Genomic DNA, 27,136 nt, shown 5'->3' with positions numbered 1-27,136 from the left:
ATATGCCAGAAGCTGGTCATTTGTGGCTGTCCTGCTGACGTTGATCAAGCTGTGGCCGTGGCTCCATGTCTTACTGTCCCAAAGACTCGGGCGGCACATTGTAACACATTCCACATCCTCTGAAATGTGCAGTGCTCTAACTGCCTTCTATAGTTTTACAAAGTTCACTTCATACTTTCTCTTTCCCTCTCTCTCTCCAGCATAGTCATGATGTCTCTCGGCCGGTCTGTCAGCAGGCTAATGTCTACGTATCGCTTCGTTCTGGTTTTTGCTGCAGGAGGTGAGTGAGGTCTGTCCTCTGCAGGGTGGGTAAAAAACATAGCTGTCCATTCCGTCAGAAAACAAGATACACAGCGAGAGAGTCAGCGTGGGTCTGATCTAAAGCTTTGGAGGCCTCCGATCTGGATGGCTCAAATCTTCCGGAACCACAGTGGAATCGCTTACTAATTATGGCTGAGGAAACTGATACCACTGTAGACCACTGTATAATAATGCATACTGTACACACATATGCTCGAGGGCTCACCACACACACTTACACAACCACACACACATCTTCCATTACAGCAGTTTTCATGAGCCATTATTTATTATATTGTTTATTTATTGAAATAAACTACAAATGCAGAAGTTATAAAGTAAGATAATAAAGTAAAATTAGAGAATAAGACTAATTAAACAAGTACTGATGGAAAATATATCTAAATATGGCAACAATTGCTATATATAAAATTTTAGGGATGGCAAATTTGTAAACTTTTTTGAAAGTCTTATGTTCACCGAGGCTGCATTTATTTGGTCAAAAATACAGTAAAAACAGTCATATTGTGAAATATATACAATTTCAGTTGTAATTTATTTTCTAATTGAATATATTTCAGAATGCAGTTTACTTCTGTGATGGCAAACGCACATTTTCAGCAGTCATTACTCTAGTCTTCAGTGTCACATGATCCTTGTTGAAGAAAGTCTCTTATGTTCACCAAGGCTGCATGTATTTGATCATTAAAACAGTAATATTCTCAAATATTATTACAAATGTATTCCTGCATCATTACTAGTCTTCAGTAATCCTTTAGAAATCACTCTAATATGCTGATTTGCAGCTCACAAATGGTTCTCATCATTATGAAAACAGTTTAAGATTTTGTCTTGTTTAATAATTATTGTGGAAACCATGATAAATAAATAAATAAATACACACACACACACACACACACACACACACACACACACACACACACATTTATGCATTTATTTCCAGATTCTTTGATGAATAAAAAGTTCAAAAAGAACAGCATTTATTTGAAATACAAAATCTGTAGCTTTTTAAATGTCTTTACAGTCACTTCTGATCAATGTAGTGTGTTCTTAAAGGGTTAGTTCACCCAAAAATTTAAATTAGTCCATGTTTTATTCACCCTCAATGCATCGGTGTATATGACTTTCTTCTTCCAGACGAATCCAATCGGAGTTATATTAAAAATTATCCTGGCTCTTCCAAGCGTTATAATGAGAGTAGGCGGCTGTTTTTGTTCAACAGTAGAAAAGTAGTCAAATAAAGCACATCCATCCACAGTAAAACGTGCCTCACACAGATTCGGGAAGTCTCATACACATAGGATGCTTTGAGGGTGAGTAAAACATGAGCTAATTTTAATTTAACTAACCCTTTAATTACTGACCTCAAAATTTTGAATGGTAGTGCAAGTAAACTAAAAACAGGGAAACATCTAAAGTCATTTTGGTTTATTCAAGTAAATAAAATAATTTATCATCACTGAATTAACCGCATAACTTTTTATGGGTTTACTCAAGTAGAAATACCACTTTTTCCAGTGTACTATGCAATAAAGACACAGAACTATCCCTCTCTTAAGCGTTTTAAAACAGCAGTCTTAACACTTGCTCTCACCCGACAGAACTACAAGTCAGAGACTGTCACTTACTGCTGCACTCTTGACTTCATTTACATTCCCATTGATGCCCATGACAGATACTTTTCTTACCAAACCCACATACAAGAATGTGGCAATAGTGTGTCGTGACAGTGTCTCCTGAGCAGGTAACAAAATATACAAATCAAAAGAGTGCAGTTGTCTGTCACAAACACATATTCAGTAACAGTTTTATTGCACATAAAGGTGGAGTACATAAAGTACACACTCAATTAATCTACTGTTGTTAAACTAAGATCATTATTATAATTAGCACAGAACAACTACATGTACAACTTTAGGCACTTTCACAGTGAATAAAAATGTCATTTTGTCACTTTATAAATATTTCCATCTGATATCATTTAAACAGTTGTTGTTCTAAGGCCACACTACTTTTTGTTTGGAAAAGAGCAGCATGAACGTTCTGTAAAACATATCCATTTTGGGGGGAACTATACATTTAATACCTTTATTTTGCTCCACAAATAGTACATGAGAGAGACAGAAAGATGTAAAGAGAGAATCAAAGGGAAAACAAGGGTGAGAAATTGCATCAATAGCCACTAAGCTTGAAACAGATTCACTCTCATTTGCATGTTTGGGGCAGCAGGAAGTTCAATATCATACTTTGATTGACATCTGCACTGAGTGTGTGTGGTTCTGTCTCTGTGTGAGTGTGTAGTTCAGAGTTCATATTTTGACTATGAGTGTATGTGTGTGTGTGTCTGAATACTGATGGAGAGAACTCAAGGTTTGATTGACAGATTATTTGGGTTGTCCTGAGCAGCAACAGGAGCTACAGCTGTGTAACCCCATCGACCTTGTGAAGACCTGCATACAGAACCAAAGGTCCAGTGGGTCCTTTGAAGGTCAGCGCATGTATAAAAATAGCTTTGAGGGTGCTCTGTTATGAAGGCTTCTATGGCTTCTACAGGTAACCAGTGTTGGGGAATCACTAGCTATATGTAACAGCATTACATAATTGATTAATTACATTTTAATTTAATTTAGGCTACAACCTGATTAAGGATTAACAGTTGAAAATATTTGTTAGAAATTTAGAAAAGTAATCAAATGTAATCACTTACATTACTTTAATAAAGTAATTGACATAGTTGCACTACTTATTACATTTTAAATAGGGTAACTTGTAATCTGTAACCTATTACATTTCCAAATCTTCCCAAATATGATCTATCAGCTCTGTTACTAAGAGATTTATTATTTACTGGTTTGTTACAGTCAGTTCTGTTACTATCAGTTAAACTCTTCATGTTACTATCAGCTTTGTTACAATCAGCTCTCTTAAAATAAAATGAATCGGTTATGTTGCTATCATGTCTGTTATGTTTGGGTTTGTTACTGTCACTTACCATCAGCTTGCTGTCAGTGTTGTGACTGTCAGTTCTTTTACTATCAATTACAGTTAGCTCTGTTACAGTCATATCGGTTAAAATCATCTTGGTTACTATACTGTTTTTTATATTTATATCAGCTCTGTTATTATCAACTTTGTTACTGCCAGCTCTGTGGCTATTAGCTCTGTTATTATCATATTCAACTGTATCTTTTACAGTTTTATACTACCAACTGTTACTGTCTGCTCTTACTATATTTTATATCCAAGTTTGTTACTGTCAGCTCTGTTACTATCAGCTCTGTTACTATCTGTTATAATACTCTGTTACTGTCCGTTCTGCTACTATCAGCTTAGTTGCTAAAAGATCTTTTAACATCAGTTCTGTTATTCTCATCTCTACTATAATAAACTCAGTTATCTCCTTTTTACAATGTACCTGTAATGTCTGTTACTATCATATCTGTTACTATCAATTATGTTACTGTCAGCTCAGTTAGATAAGGCATGTTACTGTCAGCCCTTTTAATATCAGCTGTTACTGTCAGGTCTGTTAAAATAGCTTTGTTAATATCATGTGTGTTATATTCAGGTTAATTATTGTTACCTCTGATAGTCTGTTTCTGTTAGCTCTGTTACTATCAGTTACAATACTCTAAGCTCTGTTACTGGATTTCCATTATTATTTACATTATTTCCATTGTCCATTATATTTCAGCCAAAATCACTGTAACATACAATCTATTATACACACATTTTTTGTACAGAATGAAAGTCCCATGACAGCTCTGGTATCATATGATAGATCAGTGGCTGATTGCATTAACTGCTTAGAGTAATCTTAAAAGTTAATCATCTAATTTTTTTCGGAAAGATTTGTCCAAACCTTTTGAAGTCAGTTACATAAAAAAGTAAAATGGTCTAATCTGAATCTGAAAAGCAGTTAACCACTTGTTAACCACTTGATTGTTACATAACACATGCAACTGTCCCCAGGTTTGTTTGTTTACAATCTGTTACTACCAGCATTATGTCAGCTCTGTTACTGTAATCTGAGAGACCAATACTTGAGAGACAAACACAGTATTTCTGTTTTTCTGTAAACACATGATTTTTGTATTTCAGTCAAATAGTTTTGTTATAGTTTACTGATAGAGATTGGGCTGAAAGACTGATATATTTAGAGCTTAGGTGAAACTGTGTAAACAATCCATTTATGGAGTCATTCATTTATGTGAATTTACGCACACAAAGAGTTTGATTCTGAGAATCCTAGTCAGTTCTGTGATTCATATGGTACTTGCTGATGTGCAGACAATAAGAGGGACACAGAGAATTTGTGTTATTTTACAAATTATAAGTTATTTTACAAATCTGAAGATTATGCACTAGCCACAGAGTGTGATGTTCTCACAGCCTTGCACACACACTGCTAAAAGACAGACCTGTGTTTTAGAAAGCAGTCTGCCTCCCAGGGGATTATGGGCCAGTGGTTACTGTTACTCTTTTCTCTTAAGATGTCAACAGCACAGAGATAAACCAGAGAGAGTGCCTCCTTACTCTCTGCTAATCCACACACACACACACACACACAGTGAGAGAGAGAGAGAGAGAGAGAGAGAGAGAGAGAGAGAGAAAGAGAAACAGAGAACCGGTTTTAGAAACATGATGAAGGAGATCAATACTGCCATCTACTGCTGCCTCTGCATCTGGCATTTTGTACTCCCTGGTGCTGTTCTCTTTACATTCTGTTCTCTCTCTCACAGTCCCTCCATTACACCATGCTCTGATTAAAGCTCGCTCTCTGTTTGAATTATGGTTGCTTTTCATTATTAAATGGGGGTCAGCACTTCCACCGTCTCAGTTAAGCAAATACAATCCTTCATTTAAAATATTCTTATATGAGACTCAAAAAATTACATTTTGAAAACTTTAAAGTTTTGAAAACCAAAACACCATAAAATTGTCATAAGAATGGCCCATTTGACTATATACTCTGAGAAACAAAGGTTCTTTATTGGCATTGATGGTTCATCTAACATCCATGGAAACTTTCCATTCCACAAAAGCTTCTTAAAAAAAAAAAAATAATTTAATTAAATGAGTAAATTGTCCTTTTTGGACATTAATGTACTTAAAACTAAAGAAGAATCCTACGGTCATCTCTCCTGTGGTCATTAATGATCACGTTGTTGAGGTTGCACATACATTTAAATACCTTGGTACTGTAATAGATGAAAAGTTCACCTTTGAGGCTCATGTTGATGCTGTGTGTAAGAAAGCCCACCAGCGTATGTTCTATCTGCGAAAGCTTTGTAGTTTAAAGTGGACAGTACTTTCATGAAGATATTTTACTCTTGTTGTATTGAATCTGTCATTACTTTCTCATTTGTGTGTTGGTATGGGTCACTTAATGTTAAAAACAGAAACAGACTGCAAGGTATTGTTAAAGTGTGTGGTAAGACTGATGGCACCACTTTAAATGATTTGAACGACTTGTATAAGGCCAGGACTTTGAAGAAGGCTGAGTTAATTATGAATGATCCCAGCCATCCCTTGCAGAATGTTTATAAGTTGCTTCCTTCTACTCGCAGATATTATTTGCCTTTATGTAGGACCAATCGATTTAAAAACTCTTTTATACCAGATGCCATCGGTCTCTTAAATTACAAATAATTTTACGTATATCATTAATGGAAGTCATTATTTTTGTTTGTTTTTGGTTGTGTGTTGTGGTACTTTTTGTTGTCGCATATGGTTTATTGCTGTGAAACAAATTGTCCTTCGGGGATAATAAATTTGACTAAGACTAAGTCTTAATAGTGGAAAAATAGTGGGTTTCTTAAGATTATTAAAATATGTTTACCTAAAAATTAATGCAGTTAATACTTTCACTGTGTTTTTACACAGAGGTGTTGCATGGCTTCCAGAGACTTGGTATATAGTGCTCACGGACCACATTCTTGGTTCTTTTATAGTGCTTTTGCATCCTAAGAAGGCCATCAAACTCATGTCTATTACCCAATTTCACTTCACTTTGGAAACACACACACATACACATATACATCTAGACCTCTGATTTTCTCACTCTAAAAGCATTTAGAATTTAGAAAAATTATTTAGAAAAAAACAACGTCACATCTTGCTTTAAGTTATTGCAGCAGGAGTGTAATTGCCTCAGGTGGTTTATTCTTGCCGAATAATTGTTGAGATAAATTCGCACTTAGAAACTACTGCCACTATCCCACTACTGTCAGAAGTGTCATATACTAGTTTTGTAAAAGTGTGACTTATTAGTGTTTTATTCTGACCCTTATTAATCTTCATGTCATGGTCATTTTTACCTAGTGGACAATAAAACAGACAAAGATAGACATTAAAGTAAGGGCTCAATACCTAGAAACCAGAAAAATCACCCAGAACCCTCAGTATTGTGGAGGACTGTTTTCAATTGGTGTAGTAAACAACCACTTAATAATGCCCTAGCAACAGCATAGCAACATGGTAAAAACACTCAAGAGTGTCATAGCAACTCGATAGCCATAGCAATCACCCACAATACCCTAACATCAAGCAGCAGGTTTTGCAAAAGCAGCATCACACACATTTTCACCTTTTTCCCTCAGAAAAGTTTAAATGAATTTTTCTGTGTGTGAAAGCTTAATAGCTCTGCTATAAGTTTCAATTGATTCTGTGTAAAATGACACATTCGCTTGTTGTTCTAACTCAAATTCTATTTGTCAAATTCTATTAGTTAATTTCCACAATGTTGTGTTTGTCCCATTTCTTATACAGTAATTATAGGCTGTAAAATTTTGGTGTTATGTCAGCCATCCTGCTCTCTAAATATTGTTAGGGCCACCAGCTATATTGACAAACACTCAGTCAAACACTACTTGTTTTGGTCACTTAATAAAAGCTGTTTATGGAAAAGCTCACATTTGACCGGCACCTTCTGATTCACAGCAGTTTTGAAGATTGTTGCATAACTCCAGACTATTTTTTATCAGATGCTAAGTGTGCTCATGTAGGCTGGTAGGTGTGTCAGAGAGAGAGGAGGGTCAGGTCTGCGGGGCGCTGACCTCTGTCAGGCCATAATTAGGGCAAGATGCCCTTCAGGACCGCGGCTGAGTGACTGCAGTGTGACTCTATTGAGTTTGACAGCAGTGTGTATACCTGCGAACTTCACTGTTGTGGCATGTGGAAACCGCCAACACACATGCTCAAGACCATTAAACATGCTTCTGCTGAATACAGTATAAATGTCCAGTCATTTTTAATCACTGACCCTGCTAAAGGTTAGTGATTTGAACAAAAACCTAAATACCCTAAACTCTAAATATTCAGCACATAATTATAGCATAAAAAGTTTTTTTTTCTATAAATAATTTGAATGAGTTACAATTTTATATATATATATATATATATATAGTTAAAGTTTAGTCATTTTGTTGTGTTTTTGTCATTTTCATTAGTTTTTGTTTTTTAAATATTTCTATAATTTTTATTTCAGTTTTAGTTTTATGTTTTACACTGCATATAGCATAAATAAAAATGAGAAATGTTGCATTGGCAGTTATATGAAATTATATGAAATTCAGTAAGTTTAGGGGTTTTTAAATTAAATTTAAGGTAATTTATTATTTTTATTATTTTAATTCAAATAACAAAAACATTTGTTAATGTTAACATTTGTACATTTTTAACTGTATTTAACTGTATTATACAGTTCTATTGACATGAAAATACTTTGGAGTGTATAGCAGAAAAGTTATGAGACATACCACTCCATAATTGCATCTTATTGTAAAGCTGTGTGCCACCTGTCACCATAAACCGGCCTGCCAATCATCGTGTCACAGTTAACGTCCTCATATAATTTCAGTTCAGTTAATTTACTCTGCTCGACAACTCTCTCCTCCTTGGAGAGAAAAGAAGTAGCACACTGATGTGTCAGTTGTGTTGTCTTCATGTTTCTAATATTTAAAACTTAGTATCTTTATAAGTTTACAGTCTTGACATTTTTTTTCATCAGGTTAGATATTGATTATTAATCACTCAAATCCCTTTATCTAAACCTCTCCACCATGTTTGTAGATTTTTATGGTTATGTTTAATATTCACCATTAGAGTGTGCATTAGAGTCTACGCTTCAAATTTCATAAATAGTAGACCATCTGGGTACATGTGGGATACTCATCTTAACATTCTATAATATAACTCTAATTCTAGTTTCAAACTAACTATTCAGGATGGATAGTATGGATTTAGCATGACTCTCTCACAACATTTGTGGTGAAGTTGCTAAAGAGTTAATTTGGTGTGATTTGCTTTTTCCGATTCTCTGATTGGTGGAGATTCCTCTGCAGAATCATGGTAATCCAATTTTCACCTATATACACACACAAAGTTCTAGCATGAAACAGATGGTGCAGTCCGATAGATCTAACTCGATATGACATAATGACATTATCACATGGCACAGCTGATTGGTTCTCTCCTGTATCGGTAGCCTTTGAGCTCGCTGCTCAACATTCATATACTTCGCAGTGTTTGCTGTAGCAGTAGCAGAAACCCTTCAGAAACCCTCCACCTTCCCCAGCTCCACTTGTATAGATCTGCTATGGAGTGATCATGTATGCTATGGGGGTTATTCATATTATATGTGCAGCAGCAATATTCCTTACATGCTCACAGCAGCATGTTGTGGATGTATTAGCATTAGCAAGTCTCGGTACTTGCTCTGCAGCAGCAGCGTGGCAGATCTATTCCGCCAAGACCAAATACATTAACATTGTCATGTTCATTATCATGCAAATCACTCCGAGAGTTGTCATCACAGATATATATATATATATATATATATATATATATGAGCAAGATCACACTCGTAGCTGGGTGATATTGCTTTATATCAGCATTGCTGTGATTGGGCCATACAATGGGCTTATTAATGACACTAAATCATTCGTATCACAAATCACAAGTGGGGACACTTAATTTCTAGTGATTATCGTCAATTTGATTTCGCAGATACTATTTAAATTAAACTGAGCCAGACAATGACATCTCTGAATTCAATAGTGAAATGCCTTAACTGAAAACTGAGTGTTTAATCTTATTATTATACATTACTGACACGCTATCCTCCAATTTGATACTGTTAAGTGCTTTGACATGATCTAAAAATCTAAAATACTAAAAGCTAAAAACTGTTAAAAAGGCAGCATTAGTCCAAATTTTGTTGCCCCGCCACGTGCTGTAGCCCTCCACCACAGTTACGCTAACAGACTAATTAGAGCTGTTGATAGATCACTGGCGTAGATAAGAGGAGTAATTAATGAATCAAAAGATGGATAGGATCTTTTTTTAGAGTAGCGGATATCCCTCTCGGATCCTGATGGACAGTCTTACAGCCTTTTCACGGAAACCGTTCGGATGTTTACAGAGTAGGACTCGACCCCGGGGGCGGCGCGGCCCTGATTAGGGTCCCAGAGCAGTGATAGATGCTCCCAAGTCAGAGGCCGCGCCGCCCCAGGCAGGACTTGGAGGGGATGCTCTCTCTGGGGACAGGAGGGGCGAGTTGGGCTCACGGGCCCAGTGAGGAGAGGCCCTGAAGGAGAAGACGTGAAGAGAAAAGAGGGTGGTGCTGGAGGTCAGGACCCGCCAGACTCCGTCTCACACCAACCCTGATCTGGACTGACCTTTGTGTTTCTGCTCTGAATGGACGCTTGTTCTGCCTGCTCTGTCACTCTGACACAGTGACATCACGCCTTAAAGAGACCTTTGTTTTAGGGTTTATGTAGCTGATTTAGAAACACTTACTGGGGTGCACAATCCTGATGTGACAAAAATTAGGGGCCAAACTCCTATCCGATTACTCCAAACAACCCCATACAACCCTGCAAATTCAGTCCTTAAAAGACCCTGAATATGTTTGTTTTTGCTCAGTTATCACAAAGAAAACAATCCGATGAGTTACAGTGCATCTATAAATATCTAAAGAGAGTGCAGATGCCTTTGAATGAATTGAGGAATGTTTATTTGTTATTGCCATGATTCATAGACACATGTTCTTGAGTACAGAGCCATATTTGTAAATCATTTGTTTCAAGATTTTTTAAATCTGTTGCTTGTCCATGCAAGACAGGTCGATAGTGTGTTGCTATGTGGTTACATAGCATTCAGTGGTTGCTAGGGAATTTTTGAATGATATTCCAAATAGAATGTTTTTTTGTTTTTGTTTTGTTTTTTCTTGTATTTTTGGATATGGGTTGTAGATTCCATAGACGATGGGAGCATATATCTTTGGGAAACAAATAAAAAGATAAAAGAGTACTTATTATGAAATATGAACATATTTACGAAATATAATATAATTAAAATAAAATACTTACTGTATGTATGAAATGACTGTAATGTTTTTGGGCACTTAATTGCATGTTATTGTTTTACGTTTTATAGTTAGCTGAACTTTAGTGTTTTTGACCCAAGTAGGACTTAAGTACATCTTTATATGTAATTTAATAATAACTTCTATTTTCTTTCAAAAAAAAAAAAAGTGTACTGCAGAATGTACTGACATATACTATAATTTGATTTCCATTGAAACACGTATGCATGTATTGAAATATATTTGTAATTACACATTTGTAATGATGAAGATGAAATTGAATACATTTAAAATATATTATCATTAAATGTTTTATCAAATAACACACTGCAGTTAAAATTAGATTCAGGTATTTTACATGTGCTTACGTATGTTAACCAACACATCAAAATACGTTTACTTCTTTAAAACAACAAAAGATAAATAAAACAATTTAACAATTTTAATTATTTTAAAGTGCACTTGTGTGTTAAACATAGTTATGAAAGTGCACTCTCTTTAAGTACACTTTCATTTCATTAATATTTTATTATCTGCTAGTACAGCTTTTTTAAATATATACTTTTAAGATTTGAAGTACACTACAAGTGCACATCAATACAATTAAGCACACTTCTTTTTCACTAGTGTAATTTTTAAGAAATGTCTTTGTTAAAATCCTCTCAAAGTTAAAATATGTGCCCCTGGTTCCACATCGTGATGTTTGTATGTGAGTCTGTGGTTTAGTAAGAGATGTAGAGTTGTGTGTGTGGGTATCAGTGTTATTCTGTCCGTATGTTTTTCTGTGTGTACATGTATTTGTTTGTGGCTAGTGCTCTCTCTCTCTCTGCTTGACTTATACTGCCCTGGTTTGGCTTCATTTTGAGTCTAACCACAGGCTTATTCCACCGCCCTTCTACAATGACCCTCATAAAGCCTCTCTGTGCTGTTCCTGGATCAGCTGTGCCGTCTGAAACACAATGCTTTAAAAACAGTTCAGATGGAGCGGTCTGATTCTAGATCAGCACTGCGGCTCTTCTGTCTGTTTTGGGTGTTGTCTTCATGTGAATCAGAGGGCTGGCTTGCATTAGCATTTGCAGATGAGCAGTTTCGGGAATTAATGTGTTCATAAAAAAGAATTCAGGAGAACTGAAAACATATGGGAACTTCTGGACAAAGATTATTGAAGGGATTTCCAAAGCAAGTCCGGAGTTTCCCTGTGTGAGACTAAAGACAGACACTGAGTTGATTTCAACAGGTGTGTGGATCAGGAGTAAAGTAGTCCCTCTTTTTGGACTAGATTGGAAAAATACAGTCTTTGAATAAGGAATGTTTTACACAAATATTCAGCATTTTAAAAATTTTACACTATACAGTGGATCTCAGCTTGTTTTGCTTCAGAGGCCAGATGTTTGGTAACTCAACAGTACAAAACCCGTTTATCATACAACACTACGTAAAATTCCCTATACTACGATAGACAATGTGGCACCACAATAAGGGGACACATTCTCTCAATATTCAGATTAGTGCTCAACCTATATGGGTTTTTCAGTGGACACATCTTAAACTATTCCCAATAGTAAATACAAGTATTCAGCCTAACAAAGAATCAAATACCAATAGTTATTTGTTGCTAGTGCAACATTATTTAATCCATGTCACAGTAAAGAGGAATTTATATGCTTTAAATTTTGAATATATATAACTGATTAACTCGAAGTGGCTATCACTCAGTTTGTGTGCCTTGTTATAATTAAATCATATTAGAGTGCTGAAGGGATGGGACATTTTTTGATGTCCAAAACCCAGAGACGAGTTAACATTTTAACACTTCTGGGTCCATTGTTCCTGAAGTCAATGGGTGGTTAAATGTCAGAAATTAGGTCTGTGGTTAAGATATTTTCACATTTTATTTTACAATATTTAAATGACCCCTTGTGCTTTAAAAAAAAGAAAGCTTTTACTTGCCTTGAAAAAGATGGTTCCTAACAAGCGGATAAACTAAATCTAAAATATATTTTAAAATGTAATTTATTCCTGTGATGACAACGCTGAATCTTCAGCAGCTGTAATCAAGTCATAGTGTAATAATATCAGCAGTAAGTACCTGAGAATGACCTTCATCTATATGGCTACATATAACTATAAATATTGTGTTAGATGATAGATCTTCCATTCCAGACAATATCTAAACATGTATACATGAAAAAGCATATTCGGATTGCAGCTCACCTTTTCTTTTTTAAAATTGCTGTCAGTAGGCTATTATGCTTTACACCCTTTTTGAATCATGCATAGCATGATGAGGTTCTTCTGCAGCATTATGATAGAGCTTCTTTGCATTGTAATAGATTTGTTGTATAGGTGACCCCTGCTGATGTCATCAAACCGTGCACGCGGGACAACGAGCACCGGTGTGATTGACTGCTTCAGAGAAATAGTGACTGAGGAGCTTCAGAGCTCTGCGGACGGGAGAGGAGCAACAAACACACAGCCGCTATGTCTCACTATGGTAAAATGAGAGGTTTCACAGGTGTAGGACTCCTCTAATTGAGGTCTGGAAGATGTGTGTGAGATTGCATTTGAAGGAGCGTTAAGTAAAGGCTGGACGCACTGTAACCCCGGCTCTTGTTTCTTCACTCAGCACGTGTTTTCAGATCATCTCCACAGTCTGCTTTAACTCTAGCGAATTTCTGCAGAGATTGTTTCATTCACTTTGGAGGATAATCCCTCCAATATTTTATTCTGCTGGATGTTTTAAATTTGCTGTATATTGAGACTAAATTTATTTTAGGCACCAAAAAACAAACAAAAAATATATATATTATTGTGTATTTTATCAGATGTTTTGCCTCAGTGTCAGATCTTCCACAGGTTAATGCAGTCTATGCTCATCAGTCTTGCATTTATTTGATCAGAAATACAGTAAAAACAGCAATATTGTGAAATATTCCAATTTTAAACAATTGTTTTCTATATTAATATATTTAAAATGTAATGTTTTTGAAGGTTTATTACACTGTGGCGTCCACAAACATTACAACATATTTTTATGGCTTGCGTCATTTTTTTGTCATATTTTTTTTAATCTTCCAAGTAGAATCCCACCACTGGTTTTACTGCTTTTAATAACATGACACATCAAATAATAATGATATAATGCAATATTTTAATACTTCTAAACAACAAAAATACAATATACTACTAATCTACTCTCTACTATATATCTACTATTAATAATTTACTAACCAAGTTGATAGTAAATCTGTGGAATTTTCAAGCAATGGCTTTATTAAGAAAGTATAAAGGCTGAAGTATTTTTTTAAAAGATTATGCCTGCTTATGGGAACATGGGATCTAACAGGAAATACAAATGTTTTATTTAATATGAAAACAACAACAACACATTTACAGACTTAGGATATTTGGTTGAAATGCATTTGATTATTGCATTGTCATTTATTGAAATAAATTTCCATGATTACTTTTCAAATGCAGAATTTATTGGACATTCCATTAAACGTGGAATACTGTTGGAAATAGCTGGAAGCAACGTTTCGAAATCTTTGCAAACCTACTTTCTCCTTGCAAAATACTACAGGAAAGACTACGGGATGACTTCAGACTGATTGGAGGTAAATCACAAGAGATTTGGCTTCGAAAACGAATTCAGATATACAAAGACATTCAAAGAGGTTCTGCAAAAGTTACCATTAGCATTTCAAACAGGTGTGAACACTGGAAGAGGAAGACCTTGATCTCTAAAACAGACACTTTAAACAGTACAGAGAGTCTAAAAATGAACCCGCTATATTGATATGCATCACAAATACGTGCCTCAGCTGAGGTGAAGAGGAACAAGATTGGAAAAAAGTCACAAATTATTCCAACATTTGGTCCACAGCTAGACACACCAAACTCGATACTTGATGCTGAATTTGACCCACTGACAAGATCTGAAAGAGGTAGATCTCTACAATTCTCTTGGTCTGTGATCAAGTAAAAAAAAAAAAAAAGGTACGACGGTTCACTAGTATTGAGAATAGTACCGATGTTAGGGTAATTCCGACAAAACCTCTCATTAACATATTTCACCCCAAAATCAAAAGGAAACAATTACATGTGAAAGAAAATGAAGCCTATTTTATGATATTTTCTACTATTTATGACATCTAGCACTTAAGCACATTCCCTCACCCACAATTCTATTTTACACTAAAAACCTGTAATACAAAATTTGTTATACTAAATCTGTGTAATTTGAGGCAGCAAATGTATTCCTTTAAACCTTTTGCTTTACATCAAAATGTGCTCAACTGTCATAAAAATAATACAAAAAACAGCTTCACTTTCTTTATGCAAAAAATATTGTTTCCTTTTTTTAATTCTGGGGATCCGAGGTTTAATATTTCATATTTGGCTGTGCACAATAAGCTGAGAGTTTAGCACGCTCAGAGATACCTGGATAGAAACAGAAACATTCATTATGGTTTTGTTTTTTGCATGCAAATGTTAAGGCTTCTGGTCGCACCTAAGGTCAATGTTTTGTATTTTTACTCCAAACAAAAGTTTGAATCAAAGGTTTTCACACAGAAATCATTTAATTTCCAAAGAGAGATGTGATAACAGCTTTCTGAGATCTGCTGGTTTGATGACGATCAAGCGGCAAGGCGCTGAGCGGCCAGTTCCTCTGCATCATCGCGGTTCTCGTGGATCTCCGCCAGCGTCCGCACAAAGCGGGTCCATTCATCGTTTCGTGGGACTGCGATTTGCTATGGTAGAACAGAGAGAGAAACATAATACAGAGCGTTTTGTAAAGAGGTGTAAAGTCTGTTGAGGCCACACAGCCGACGATCAAACTACTCTGAGATTGTCAGAGTGAACTGACCCCTGCCTAACAATCGTCCATCTTGTTTTTCTACTCTATCTGCTGAGTGACAGAGGCCCCCTGTGGCCCCTGAAGGGCTGTGCTGTTAGGGCCCCTCTCTGACAGACATATAATTGTAGTGTGTCATCTTTAGAGGCTCGGAGTGGGCTTTTTACACGACTATCTCAGTGACAGAACAGGAGCGAGAGAGAAAGGTGTTACGGTGTAGTGGGTCTGTGATGTGTTTTAAAGGGATAGTTGACCCAAAAATGAAAATTATGTCATTAATTACTCACCCTCATGTCGTTCCAAACCCGTAAGACCTTTGTTCATCTTCGGAACACAAATTAAGATATTTTTGATGAATTCCGAAAGCTCTCTGACACTCCCATAGACAGCAGGGGTTTTAACACGATCAACGCACAGAAACGAGATCGTTAAAATAGTCCATGTGACATCAGTGGCTCAACTTCAATTTTGCGAAGCTACGAGAATACTTTTTGTGCGCAAAGAAAACAAAAATAACGACTTTATTCAACAATTTGTCTCCTCTGCATCACACTATAGCGCCAATCTGGAGAGTATCACATATGTAACCAATGTATGAAACATATGTACAAGGATATGTTGTTTACGTTCAGATCATAGCATAAACAACCTAGAAAACGTATCCGCGTGGCGTAACTGACACAGAAGAGCATACACTGTTTACGTTCAGTGGATACTCTCCAGAATGGTGCTATAGGGTGAAGCGGAGGAGACGAATTGTTGAATAAAGTCATTATTTTTGTTTTCTTTGCACACAAAATGTAATCTTGTGGCTTCGCAAAATAACGGTTGAACCCCTGATGTCACATGGATTATTTTATCGATCTCCTTGCTACGTTTCTGGACCTTGATTGTGTAAGGATCCTTGCTGTCTATGGGAGGGTCAGAGAGCTTCTCGGTTTGGAACGACATGAGGGTGAGTAATCAATGACGGAATTTTCCTTTTTGGGTGAACTATCCCTTTAAGTAAACTCTACTGTCTCACCTCGCCGACGTCGTAAATGTGGATCTGTCCCTCCGAGTCACCCACGGCGATCTCTCTGCCCGACTGAGACCAGCGCAGTTTGTTTAGAGCAGGACTGCCGCCCACCGACATGCTGGCAGTGGGCACCTGCACATACATACACATACACACACACACAAACACAGGTTAAATTTATTTTCTCCATCTGACCATAAAGACTGAGTGTCTGTGATGTTGCAAGCAATGAAATCTGATCTCTATGTTCAGTTAGTATCTGATACATCCACATTATATATTTTATTTGTCAACAAGAGGTTGTGTAACATATAGGAGAAGGGGATTCATTACTTCCATGCTGATATTTGAAAGTAACTGGCTGTCAAACATGTTGAAGGACAAGGCTGAACACAAGAAACTGTACATTTTCATAACTGTACATTTCACATACTGGCTTTCTTGTATAGCAGAAATAGCTTATAAGAACATAGATCAACAAACACACTGATGCCTTGTTGCAAATTTGGACTCAAACTGTCAAACATGCAAAATAAGTAGTAAATTATATACAGTAAGCTTACTGTATACACTAAATGCAACCCCAGAGCATAAAACCAGTCATAAGTAGCTCGGGTATATTTGTAGCAATAGCTTACAATACATTGTATGGGTCAAAATGATCGATTTTTCTTTTATGCCAAAAATCATTAGGATATAGGATTCCATGTTCCATGAACATATTTTCTAAATTTCCTTCCTTAAATATCTCAAAACCTAATTTTTGATTAGTAATATGCATTGCTAAGAACTTTATTTGGACAACTTTAAAGGTGATTTTTTTTTTTTTTGCACCCTCAGACTCCAGATTTTCAATTAGTTGTATCTCGGACAAATATTGTCCTATCCTAACAAAGCACACATCAATAGAAAGCTTTTTTTATTCAGCTTGATGTATATTTCCAAAAATTGACACTTATGACTGGTTTTGCGGTCTTGGGTCACAAATAGGAAATAGCCCAAATTATTTCTATATTATTATACTCTATATTATCTCTGTCTCTCTCACTCCTCTAGTCTGCTGTCATGTCTGCAGTGTTTGCAAAGTTTCATCCTAACTTGGTTGTCGGTGGCACTTACTCAGGATAGATCACTATATTATCAACCCTCTTTTTATTTGTGATATACTGTCTCAGTCTAAATTACATTCACACTGGCGTTTTAGGAAGCCAAACAAATTAGAATATAATAATAATAATAATAATAATAATAATAATAATAACAATGATAGTCAACTATTGTAAAACAACTGCTCTGTAAAATAAATGAAAATGAATATTTCACAGGTATATTATTTTTTGCTTTACACTACTGTAGGGAAAGTACAATACTTCTTTCCTAATTTCTACACTTGAAAGATATATTTTGAATTTGGACTGCATTTAAACCGCTAGCTGTCAGCAATTCATACTGCACTTTTAAGCGTTTATTTTGATGGTAAGGGCAGTAGAGCTTTTATTTTGTAGTTAAACTTCAGCTTCAGTCAAAACAGCTTTACAAAAACAAAAATGCATCTCACTACAAATCTAGGGAAATGCTGTAATCATCTGCCGCAAAAATTAAGCATGACTGGAGGCTGTTGCGTTCCCAAACGTGCGTTAAATTCACAGCACATGCAATAAATGACTTCACTGCATTCATTCACTGTGAAATTAGCCGTTCTGAGGCACGGAAAACACCGGATCACGAGCTGACCGCATGAACAACTTATGCGCTTCACTTTAAAACATGCAGTAAAAAAAAAAAAATGTTTTAGTTCGTTTAACATCTAATGTGCCAAATCATAATAGCCCAAAACAAATATATTTTAAAAAGACCTATATTGTTTCATATTGTCATGTGACCACGATAATATCGAGACCAGTGTGGGTGTAACGCGTTACTGTAATTAAATTACTTATCCACTGAAAAAGTAAAGGTAATTTTTAGGTAATTTAATTACAGTTACTTATAAAATACTTGCGTTACATACAGTAAATAATTTCAACAGTTCTAAAATCAATATTGAATTTGAAATCTAAATTTAGCATCTAAAGATAAAATTGAATGCAGCGGCTTTAACCTTCCGCACGCCAGCGCGTTCACTTTCAGATTTTCCTGATTCACAGAGAAACCTTAAATACCCAGATACATATAAGACTAAAATCAATAGAATCTAAAAAGCTTGAAGTGTCTACTTTATGAACGAATTCAAATCAAAAACTAATATTTCTGATTATGTAATCCCTATGAAAGTAAAGCGAGGTACAGTCTTTCCCGTATCTGAAAGCTTGGAATTTCTAAGTTTAAATGAACGAATTCAAATCAAAAACGAATATTCCTGAATATGTAATCCATATGAAACTTAACTTCCCGTATGAGCTCATTATATGTAGTCACCTGCGCGCAAACGCCCTCACCTAGACACCAAAAAAATACAAATCAAGATTCATCTAATTTTCATCATTTTTGAAAGAACACCTACTATCAAGAATTTACCTCATAAGAACAGCGTGATCTGACATGGCTTTATACAGCAGAGAAGATCAATTCTGTCATTTATTCTTATTGGTTAACGTGTTATTTTTACATAAATCTGTACGGATTTTACTAGTTGGGCTCTTCCTGAACATCTTGCCAAACTGAGTATTTCTATTTGTTATCCAAAGGTTACATAAAAAAGTTTAAGTATTACAGTTGTTTTAAAGAAAAGGCTAAACTATTCTATGTTTGACTCAAATTGAAAGAATAAAGAGTTTAATTTCTATTAAGGTTTATATGGATTTTAAGATGTAGCCTAATTAGTGATTTGAATAATTAAGTTACTTATATAGTAACTTATAAGTTACTAAGTTACTTTTCAGACAGAGTAATTCGTAAAGTAATTTAAATACAATATTGATGAAGTAATTAGTAACTGTAATTAATTACTTTTTGAAAGTAACTTACCCAACACTGATCGAGACATTGATATCGTGATATTGATAACATCCCTACATTTGATGCTGTACATTTTTAATAATGAATCATATTTTAAATGCAGTGCAGGTTTATATAAACACTACTGTTCAAAAGAGTTTGAGGTTGACAAGATTTTTATCCTTTTTTCAAAGAATTCCTTTCAAATGTTCACCAATGAAGTCTTTATTTGATTAAAAAAAACAGCAATATTGTGAATATAATTATAAAAATATTATATTAAATACAATAAAATAACGGTTTTATATTTGAATATATTTTAAAATGTAATCTATTCCTTCTGTTATTCTAAAATCATTCAGAAATAATTATCATCAATGTTAAAAACAGCTGTGCTGCTTCATATTTTTTTGGAAACAATAACATTTTTCAAAATTCCTTCATGAATGAAACCTTCAAAAGAACAGCATTTATTTGGAACATAAATCTTTTAGAACCTTCTAAATGTTTTTACTGATCAATTTAATGTATCTTAGCCAAATAAAATATACATTTTGGGGAGGAAGAAAAATTTTTTTTTTTTGAATACTGTATATGCTGTACATCTTTTCAATTTAACACTATTCATGGCAGAAAGGTTGTTGAACACTAAAGCGCAGTAACTCACAGAGTTTGATTATTTTCGTGCAAATGAGTTTTACTTCAAACATACTGCCTTGGTTTAACAAACAAGGTTTAGGCCTAATCCCAGACTAAAATGCAAGTCTGAGCGGTTTCAACTGAAAGAAACTTGCACTAACTGATCTTAAAATATGGCAGTGCCTTTGTCTCAAGATGCACACCAGTATTGTTTTTTTTTCCTAAGGCATGTTTATAAAAACTACTTAAATGTCCTAATTGAACTATTGCCTAATCCTGGCTTAACCTAAACCCTGTCTATGAAACCAGGCGTTTAAATCTAATTAGGTACACTGCTTGTTTTAAAAACTGACTGAAAAACATCTTTCAGAGCAAATACAGGTGCTGGTCATAAAATTAGAATATCATGACAAAGTTGATTTATTTCAGTAATACCATTCAAAAAGTGAAACTTGTATATTAGATTCATTCATTACACACAGACTGATATATTTCAAATGTTTATTTCCTTTAATTTTGATGATTATAACTGACAACTAATGAAAGTCCCAAATTCAGTATCTCAGAAAATTAGAATATCAATTAAGACCAATGCAAAAAAAATTATTTTTATAAATGTTGGCCAACTGAAAAGTATGAACATGAAAAGTATGAGCATGTACAGCACTCAATATTTAGTTGGGGCTCCTTTGGCCTGGATTACTGCAGCAATGCGGCGTGGCATGGAGTCGATCAGTCTGTGGCACTGCTCAGGTGTTATGAGAGCCCATGTTGCTCTGATAGTGGCCTTCAGCTCTTCTGAATTGTTGGGTCTGGCGTATTGCATCTTCCTCTTCACAATACCCCATAGGTTTTCTATGGGGTTAAGGTCAGGCGAGTTTGCTGGCCAATCAAGAACAGGGATACCATGGTCCTTAAACCAGGTACTGGTAGCTTTGGCAGTGTGTGCAGGTGCCAAGTCCTGTTGGAAAATGAAATCTGCATCTTCATAAAGATGGTCAGCAGCAGGAAGCATGAAGTGCTCTAAAACTTCCTGGTAGACGGCTGCGTTGACCTTGGACCTCAGAAAACACAATGGACCAACACCAGCAGATGACATGGCACCCCAAACCATCAATGACTGTGGAAACTTTACACTGGACCTCAAGCAACGTGGATTATGTGCCTCTCCTCTCTTCCTCCAGACTCTGGGACCTTGATTTCCAAAGGAAATGCAAAATTTACTTTCATCAGAGAACATAACTTTGGACCACTCAGCAGCAGTCCAGTCAAGACGCTTCTGACGCTGTCTCTTGTTCAAGAGTGGCTTGACACAAGGAATGCGACAGCTGAAACCCATGTCTTGCATACGTCTGTGCGTGGTGGTTCTTGAAGCACTGACTCCAGCTGCAGTCCACTCTTTGTGAATCTCCCCCACACTTTTGAATGGGTTTTTTTTCACAATCCTCTCCAGGGTGCGGTTATCCCTATTGCTTGTACACTTTTTTGCACCACATCTTGTCCTTCCCTTCGCCCCTCTATTAATGTGCTTGGACACAGAGCTCTGTGAACAGCCAGCCTCTTTAGCAATGACCTTTTGTGTGTTGCCCTCCTTGTGCAAGGTGTCAATGGTCATCTTTTGGACAACTGTCAAGTCAGCAGTCTTCCCCATGATTGTGTAGCCTACATAACTAGACTGAGACCATTTAAAGGCTTTTGCAGGTGTTTTGAGTTAATTAGCTGATTAGAGTGTGGCACCAGGTGTCTTCAATATTGAACATTTTCACAATATTCTAATTTTGTGTGTAATGTGTAATTCTGTGTGTAATGAATGAATCTAATATACAAGTTTCACTTTTTGAATGGTATTACTGAAATAAATCAACTTTTTCATGATATTCTAATTTCATGACCAGCACCTGTACATAAATATCCAGATACACTGAAAAATAGTTTTGTATGTAATTGTTTTAACTATATTGCTCAACCCTGAAAAAAAAAAAGATTCTGGCACTCAGTGTAGAAGTGCTGGATAAAAGTTTGATTATGAGTTCATACCATTATTGCTAATACTAAGTACGTCACTGAATATGTGCATCATTTATTCAATAATATTTAATGTTTCACCTCTGTGTCATTGTTGAGGTTCCACAGGTCGATGCGTCCGAGTCCGTCCACACAGGCGAAGAGAGTGGGATGAACCGGAGACCACATGACATCATAAACATAATCTGAGTTGTCCTCAAACGAGTACAGCGGCTTGTTACTCTACAGCAGAGAGAGCAGCGCACAGTCAACCGAGACATTCATGATGACAGTGTTATGTAATAAGTGTTTATGAATGCTGTGCTACCTTGGTGCTCCAGAGTTTAATGGTCCAATCAAATGAGGCGGTCAGGAAGAGATGAGAGAAATCTACGGGTCCTGCTGCTGTGTGACAGTGAATGCCTGTGATTGGACCATGATGCCCCTCAAACATCTCACTAATACCTGCCCGACTGCTCTCTCACACACACACAGAATGGCAGAGGTTTAATGATCAGCATCTCAGCATGTTTCCATCAGTCAGTTAAGACTTCACATCAACTAACACACACCGCTGAGAGTGTGTGAGCTCATTACTGTAAGAGGTAAACAGCCGTGTGAGAGACGCTGAGTGTGTGTGTAGAGGATCAGATAATCACAGCATCACCAATGAAGAGGAAACATTCACTCTCTCAGTTCATTACAGCACACACAAACACATCGACTATACCCCATTCATAAAAACAAACCGCTTTTCATATTTTTGATATGAACACTTGCGTCAGAACTTTCAGGACATTCCAAAGTTTAGAGACAATGAAATCCAATATGATTTCTGCTTCAGTAAAGCTCTACGGTCACAGTAGACACCATAAATTTACTATTAACAGAAATTAAATATTAATTTCCTTATACATATTTATTTACAATTAAATAAACATCAACACTAGTATTCAAAAGTTTGGGGTCTGCAAGATTAAGTCTCTTATGCTCACCAAGGCTGCATTTATTTAAAGGAAAAAAACACATTAAAAACTAATTATTTCAAAATATTATTAGAATTTAAAATAACTGTTTTCTTTTAAAAAAGTAATTTATTCTTCTGATAGCAAAACTGAATTTTCAGTAGTAACATAAATGTTTTTACTGTCACTTTTGATCTATTTAATGAATCCTAAAGGAACAAAACTATTTATTACAATAAATCTTACTAACCCCAAACTATTGAATGGTAGTGTACATATACAGAATTACTATATATTAATAAATAAAATAATATAAAAAAGATAAGTATATACATTTTCTATAAATACAGTGCCCGGAACAGTAAAGACAAAATTGCTCTGTTGGCTGTGGAGTCAAGACATTTACAAATATGATTAAAAGATGGATATGAGACAAAACTACAGAATGTCACATTTTATTATTGGGTGATTCAACACAGATGTTTTACCTGCTAAGAAGTTCAGCACTTTTAGAGTTTCATCCCTTTATCTGATGTGAGCATAAGTATTGGAACAGTTGCCTCACAGGTCTTTCTAAGCGATCAGCTGTGTCCTGTTGCATTAATTCTTCAGATATTAAAAGCAGGGAATGTGTCGTATCAGTTATATCCATTACTTCTGCATTCTGAATCTTGCATTCGATGATGTCACACAAACCAGGATGAAGACGAGGGAGCTGACTTTGAGAGAAAAGCAAGCATTTTTGATGCTAAAAGAAAAGAGGAAGTCAATTAGAGCTCTAGCAAAAACAAAGGGCATGGAGAAATCAAGAGTTTGGAAACCACCAGCAACGACCTGATCAGCTGAGAAAACAACAGTAGTTGATGACAGACAAATAATAAAAGTTGTGAAAATGAACCCTAAAAAGACATAAAATCACCAACAACTTCCAGAAAGCTGGGGTGATGCTCTGACAATTTACTGTCCTCAGGATATTTTGACACAGAATTACAGATGCTACACAGCAAGATGCAAACCTCTGACCAGCACCAAAAATAGAAAGGCAAGATTAGAGTTTGCAAAAAAAGCACAAAGGTGAGGCAGAAGAGTTTTGGATCTGTGTTTATGGACCGATGAGACAAAGATGAACCTTTATCTAAGTGATGGGAAAGCAAAAATGTGGAGAAAAAAAGGGTACTGCAAATGATCCCAAGCATACAGCCTCATCTGTAAAGCATGGTGGAGGTGGTGTCGTGGTATGATCATGCATGGCTGCCTCTGGAACAGGCCCTCTCAACTTTACTGATGGCTTAATGTATGATGACAGTAGCAGAATGAATTTGGAAGGGTACAAAACCATCTTGCCTACCAATATACAAGAAAATGCCACCAGATTCATTGGGAAGTGCTTCATCTTGCATCCGGACAATGACCCAAAACACCCTGCCAGTTCAGTCAAGGAATTTGTAAGGGCAAAGAAATGGAAAGTCTTAGATTGCCCAAATCAATCTCCAGATTTAAATCCGACTGAACATGCATTTCACCAGCTGGAGAGGACAGTAAAGGCAAGCAACAATTGGAATTGGCTGCATTAAAGGCTGGGAAAAGCATTTCAAAGGATGAGACCAAGAGTCTGGTGATGTCAGACTCATCATTAATTTTTTTTTTTTGTGACTGCGTGTTTTGAGTTTGAGCTCCATCAAGTTGATTCTTTATTGTCTATTTTCTATCTTGAAAACAATTTTATACACTATCATTTTCGTTTCTATAATGTGTGAATATATCCCCTATAGCATTCTAAAACAAAACCAATCAGAGCACCTTGTGATCACTAGTTTTATTTTGATTTCTCGAGTCTGCTATTAGTTTATAGCCCGTTAGAATCGACAGCATGGCTGCCGCTAATCTCGCTTAGAATGCTAATACTCTATTCACACACATTACCACGACGCTGTGATCGTCGGAGACTCCATCGTCCGGCACGTCCATGCTACGTTAGCTGAAGGTAAAGTGCACACTCACTGTTTCCCGATGTTTTCCGCACTGTTGCTCGTGTTCTCGATGTTTCTGCGCAGATACCCACGATCCTGAAGGGCGGCGAGAGCATCGGTGCTGTCGTGCTGCACGCGGGGGTTAACGACAACAATCTGCGGCAGACGGAGACACTGAAGAGGGACTTCAGGAGCCTGATCAAGACGGTACGCAGCACATCGCCCGCGACAACGATCATCGTGTCAGGACCGCTTCCCACGTATCGACGAGGACACGAAAGGTTCAGTAGACTTTTTGCTTTAAACGAATGGTTATTGTCATGGTGTAAAGAACAGAAACTGCTCTTTGTTAATAATTGGAATATTTTCTGGGAGCGTCCTAGGCTTTTCCGTGCTGATGGCCTGCACCCCAGCAGAGTCGGAGCGGAACTCCTGTTGGACAACATCTCCAGGACGCTACGCTACATATGTCTAGTAAGCCAATTCTCAAATAACTACTATGATGACTTTTGTTCTACCCACTTAAAAGATAGAAGTACTTGCGTTGTCCAATCTATACAGACTGTGTCTGTTCCCCGAATAGCGAGGTCAAAATATAAATTTAATGCAGGATCTAGAAAAAAATCTGATCGTGATTAAACCAGAAAAACGCAAAATAAATGAACAAAAACTATTTTTAAAGCTTGGGCTCCTAAATATTAGATCACTCGCACCCAAAGCAGTTATTGTAAATGAAATGATCACATATAATAATTTTGATGTACTCTGCCTGACTGAAACCTGGCTTAAACCAAATGAATATTTTGGTCTAAATGAGTCTACTCCACCAAGCTACTGTTATAAACATGAGCCCCGTCAGACAGCGGTGTTGCAACAATGTATAGTGATATTCTCAATGTTACTCAGAAAACAGGATACAAGAGGTTTAACTCATTCGAAATACTTCTGCTTAATGTTACACTGTTAGATATGCAAAATAAATCTCTCCTGTCTCTTGCTCTGGCTACTGTGTATAGACCGCCAGGGCCATATACAGATTTCCTGAAAGAATTTGCAGATTTCCTCTCAGATCTATTGGTCAATGTTGATAAAGTGCTAATTGTCGGAGATTTTAACATTCACGTTGATAATACAAATGATGCGTTAGGACTTGCGTTTACTGACCTAATAAACTCTTTTGGAGTCAAGCAAAACGTCACCGGGCCCACTCCGGTTTTAATCATACACTAGATTGAATTATATCGCATGGAATTGATCTTACCGATATAGATATCGTACCTCAAAGTGATGATGTTACTGATCATTTCCTTGTATCGTGCATGCTGCGTATTACTGATATTAGTTATATGGCTCCGCGTTATCATCCTGGCAGAACTATTGTTCCAGTCACCAAAGACAGATTCACAAATAACCTGCCTGATTTATCTCAACTGCCCTGTGTACCCATAAATACACATGAACTAGACGAAATGACTAGCAACATGGGCACTAGGGGTGTGCGATATGACGATTTTTGATCGTGGACGATAAAAATGTCTCCACAATCTGCTTTTGAAGAAATATCGTAATATCGTGCTGCAGCACACATTATATCAAATACAGTTCTGGCGCCTCCGTCTCTATATACTGTACAACACCACATACAGCAGTAGAGTTACTCTGACAGGACGCTGCACTTATTCGCGATCGCAAAAGTAACGTTACATTATTTGCACACAAGCCTTGCTGGTTAAATGTTTCATTCGCGCGCTGGTCTGACGTGCGCTCATACACCTGAAGCACGCACACTAAAAAGCTTGTCTAACAGCGCCTGGTTACTCAACTAACTTATCTTTTGCGCTAATACTGTCAAGACACGCAAGTTTTAAATACAGACTCAGTTGGTTATCTCTAAAATGAAAGTAAATAGTTAAGAGAGAAACAGATGCGTGCCTGTATATTACATGCGTGCAGCTCTTAAAGGGACAGGACATTAAACATGCTGTCGACTGTCATTAAAGGGATAGTTCACCCTAAAATTTAATTTCTGTCATTATTTACTCACTCACATGTTGT

At 36.3% G+C, this 27,136-nt stretch overlaps 1 protein-coding gene across 2 annotated transcripts in view; it reads right to left on the bottom strand.

The window, feature by feature from the left end:
* Nucleotides 1–13,822: 13,822 nt before the first annotated feature.
* Nucleotides 13,823–27,136, bottom strand: part of LOC306876733 (dynein, cytoplasmic 1, intermediate chain 2a-like) — a 58,788-nt gene continuing 45,474 nt past the window's right edge. For both annotated transcript variants that reach the window (XM_079428101.1, XM_079428100.1), the window contains exons 13-16: nt 22,475–22,619; nt 22,249–22,389; nt 16,573–16,698; nt 13,823–15,444 (exon numbers count right to left, since the gene is read on the bottom strand). In XM_079428101.1, coding sequence (XP_079284227.1) covers nt 15,331–15,444; nt 16,573–16,698; nt 22,249–22,389; nt 22,475–22,619 — 526 coding nt within the window. In that variant the 3' untranslated portion in view covers nt 13,823–15,330. The remainder of the gene's footprint in view (nt 15,445–16,572; nt 16,699–22,248; nt 22,390–22,474; nt 22,620–27,136) is intronic.

Source organism: Barbus barbus, assembly GCF_936440315.1.
Source record: "Barbus barbus genome assembly, chromosome: 11".
NCBI lineage: Eukaryota > Metazoa > Chordata > Actinopteri > Cypriniformes > Cyprinidae > Barbus > Barbus barbus.
Note: the sequence above shows the minus strand (reverse complement) of the source record. Positions and strands in the feature narration are given on the sequence as shown.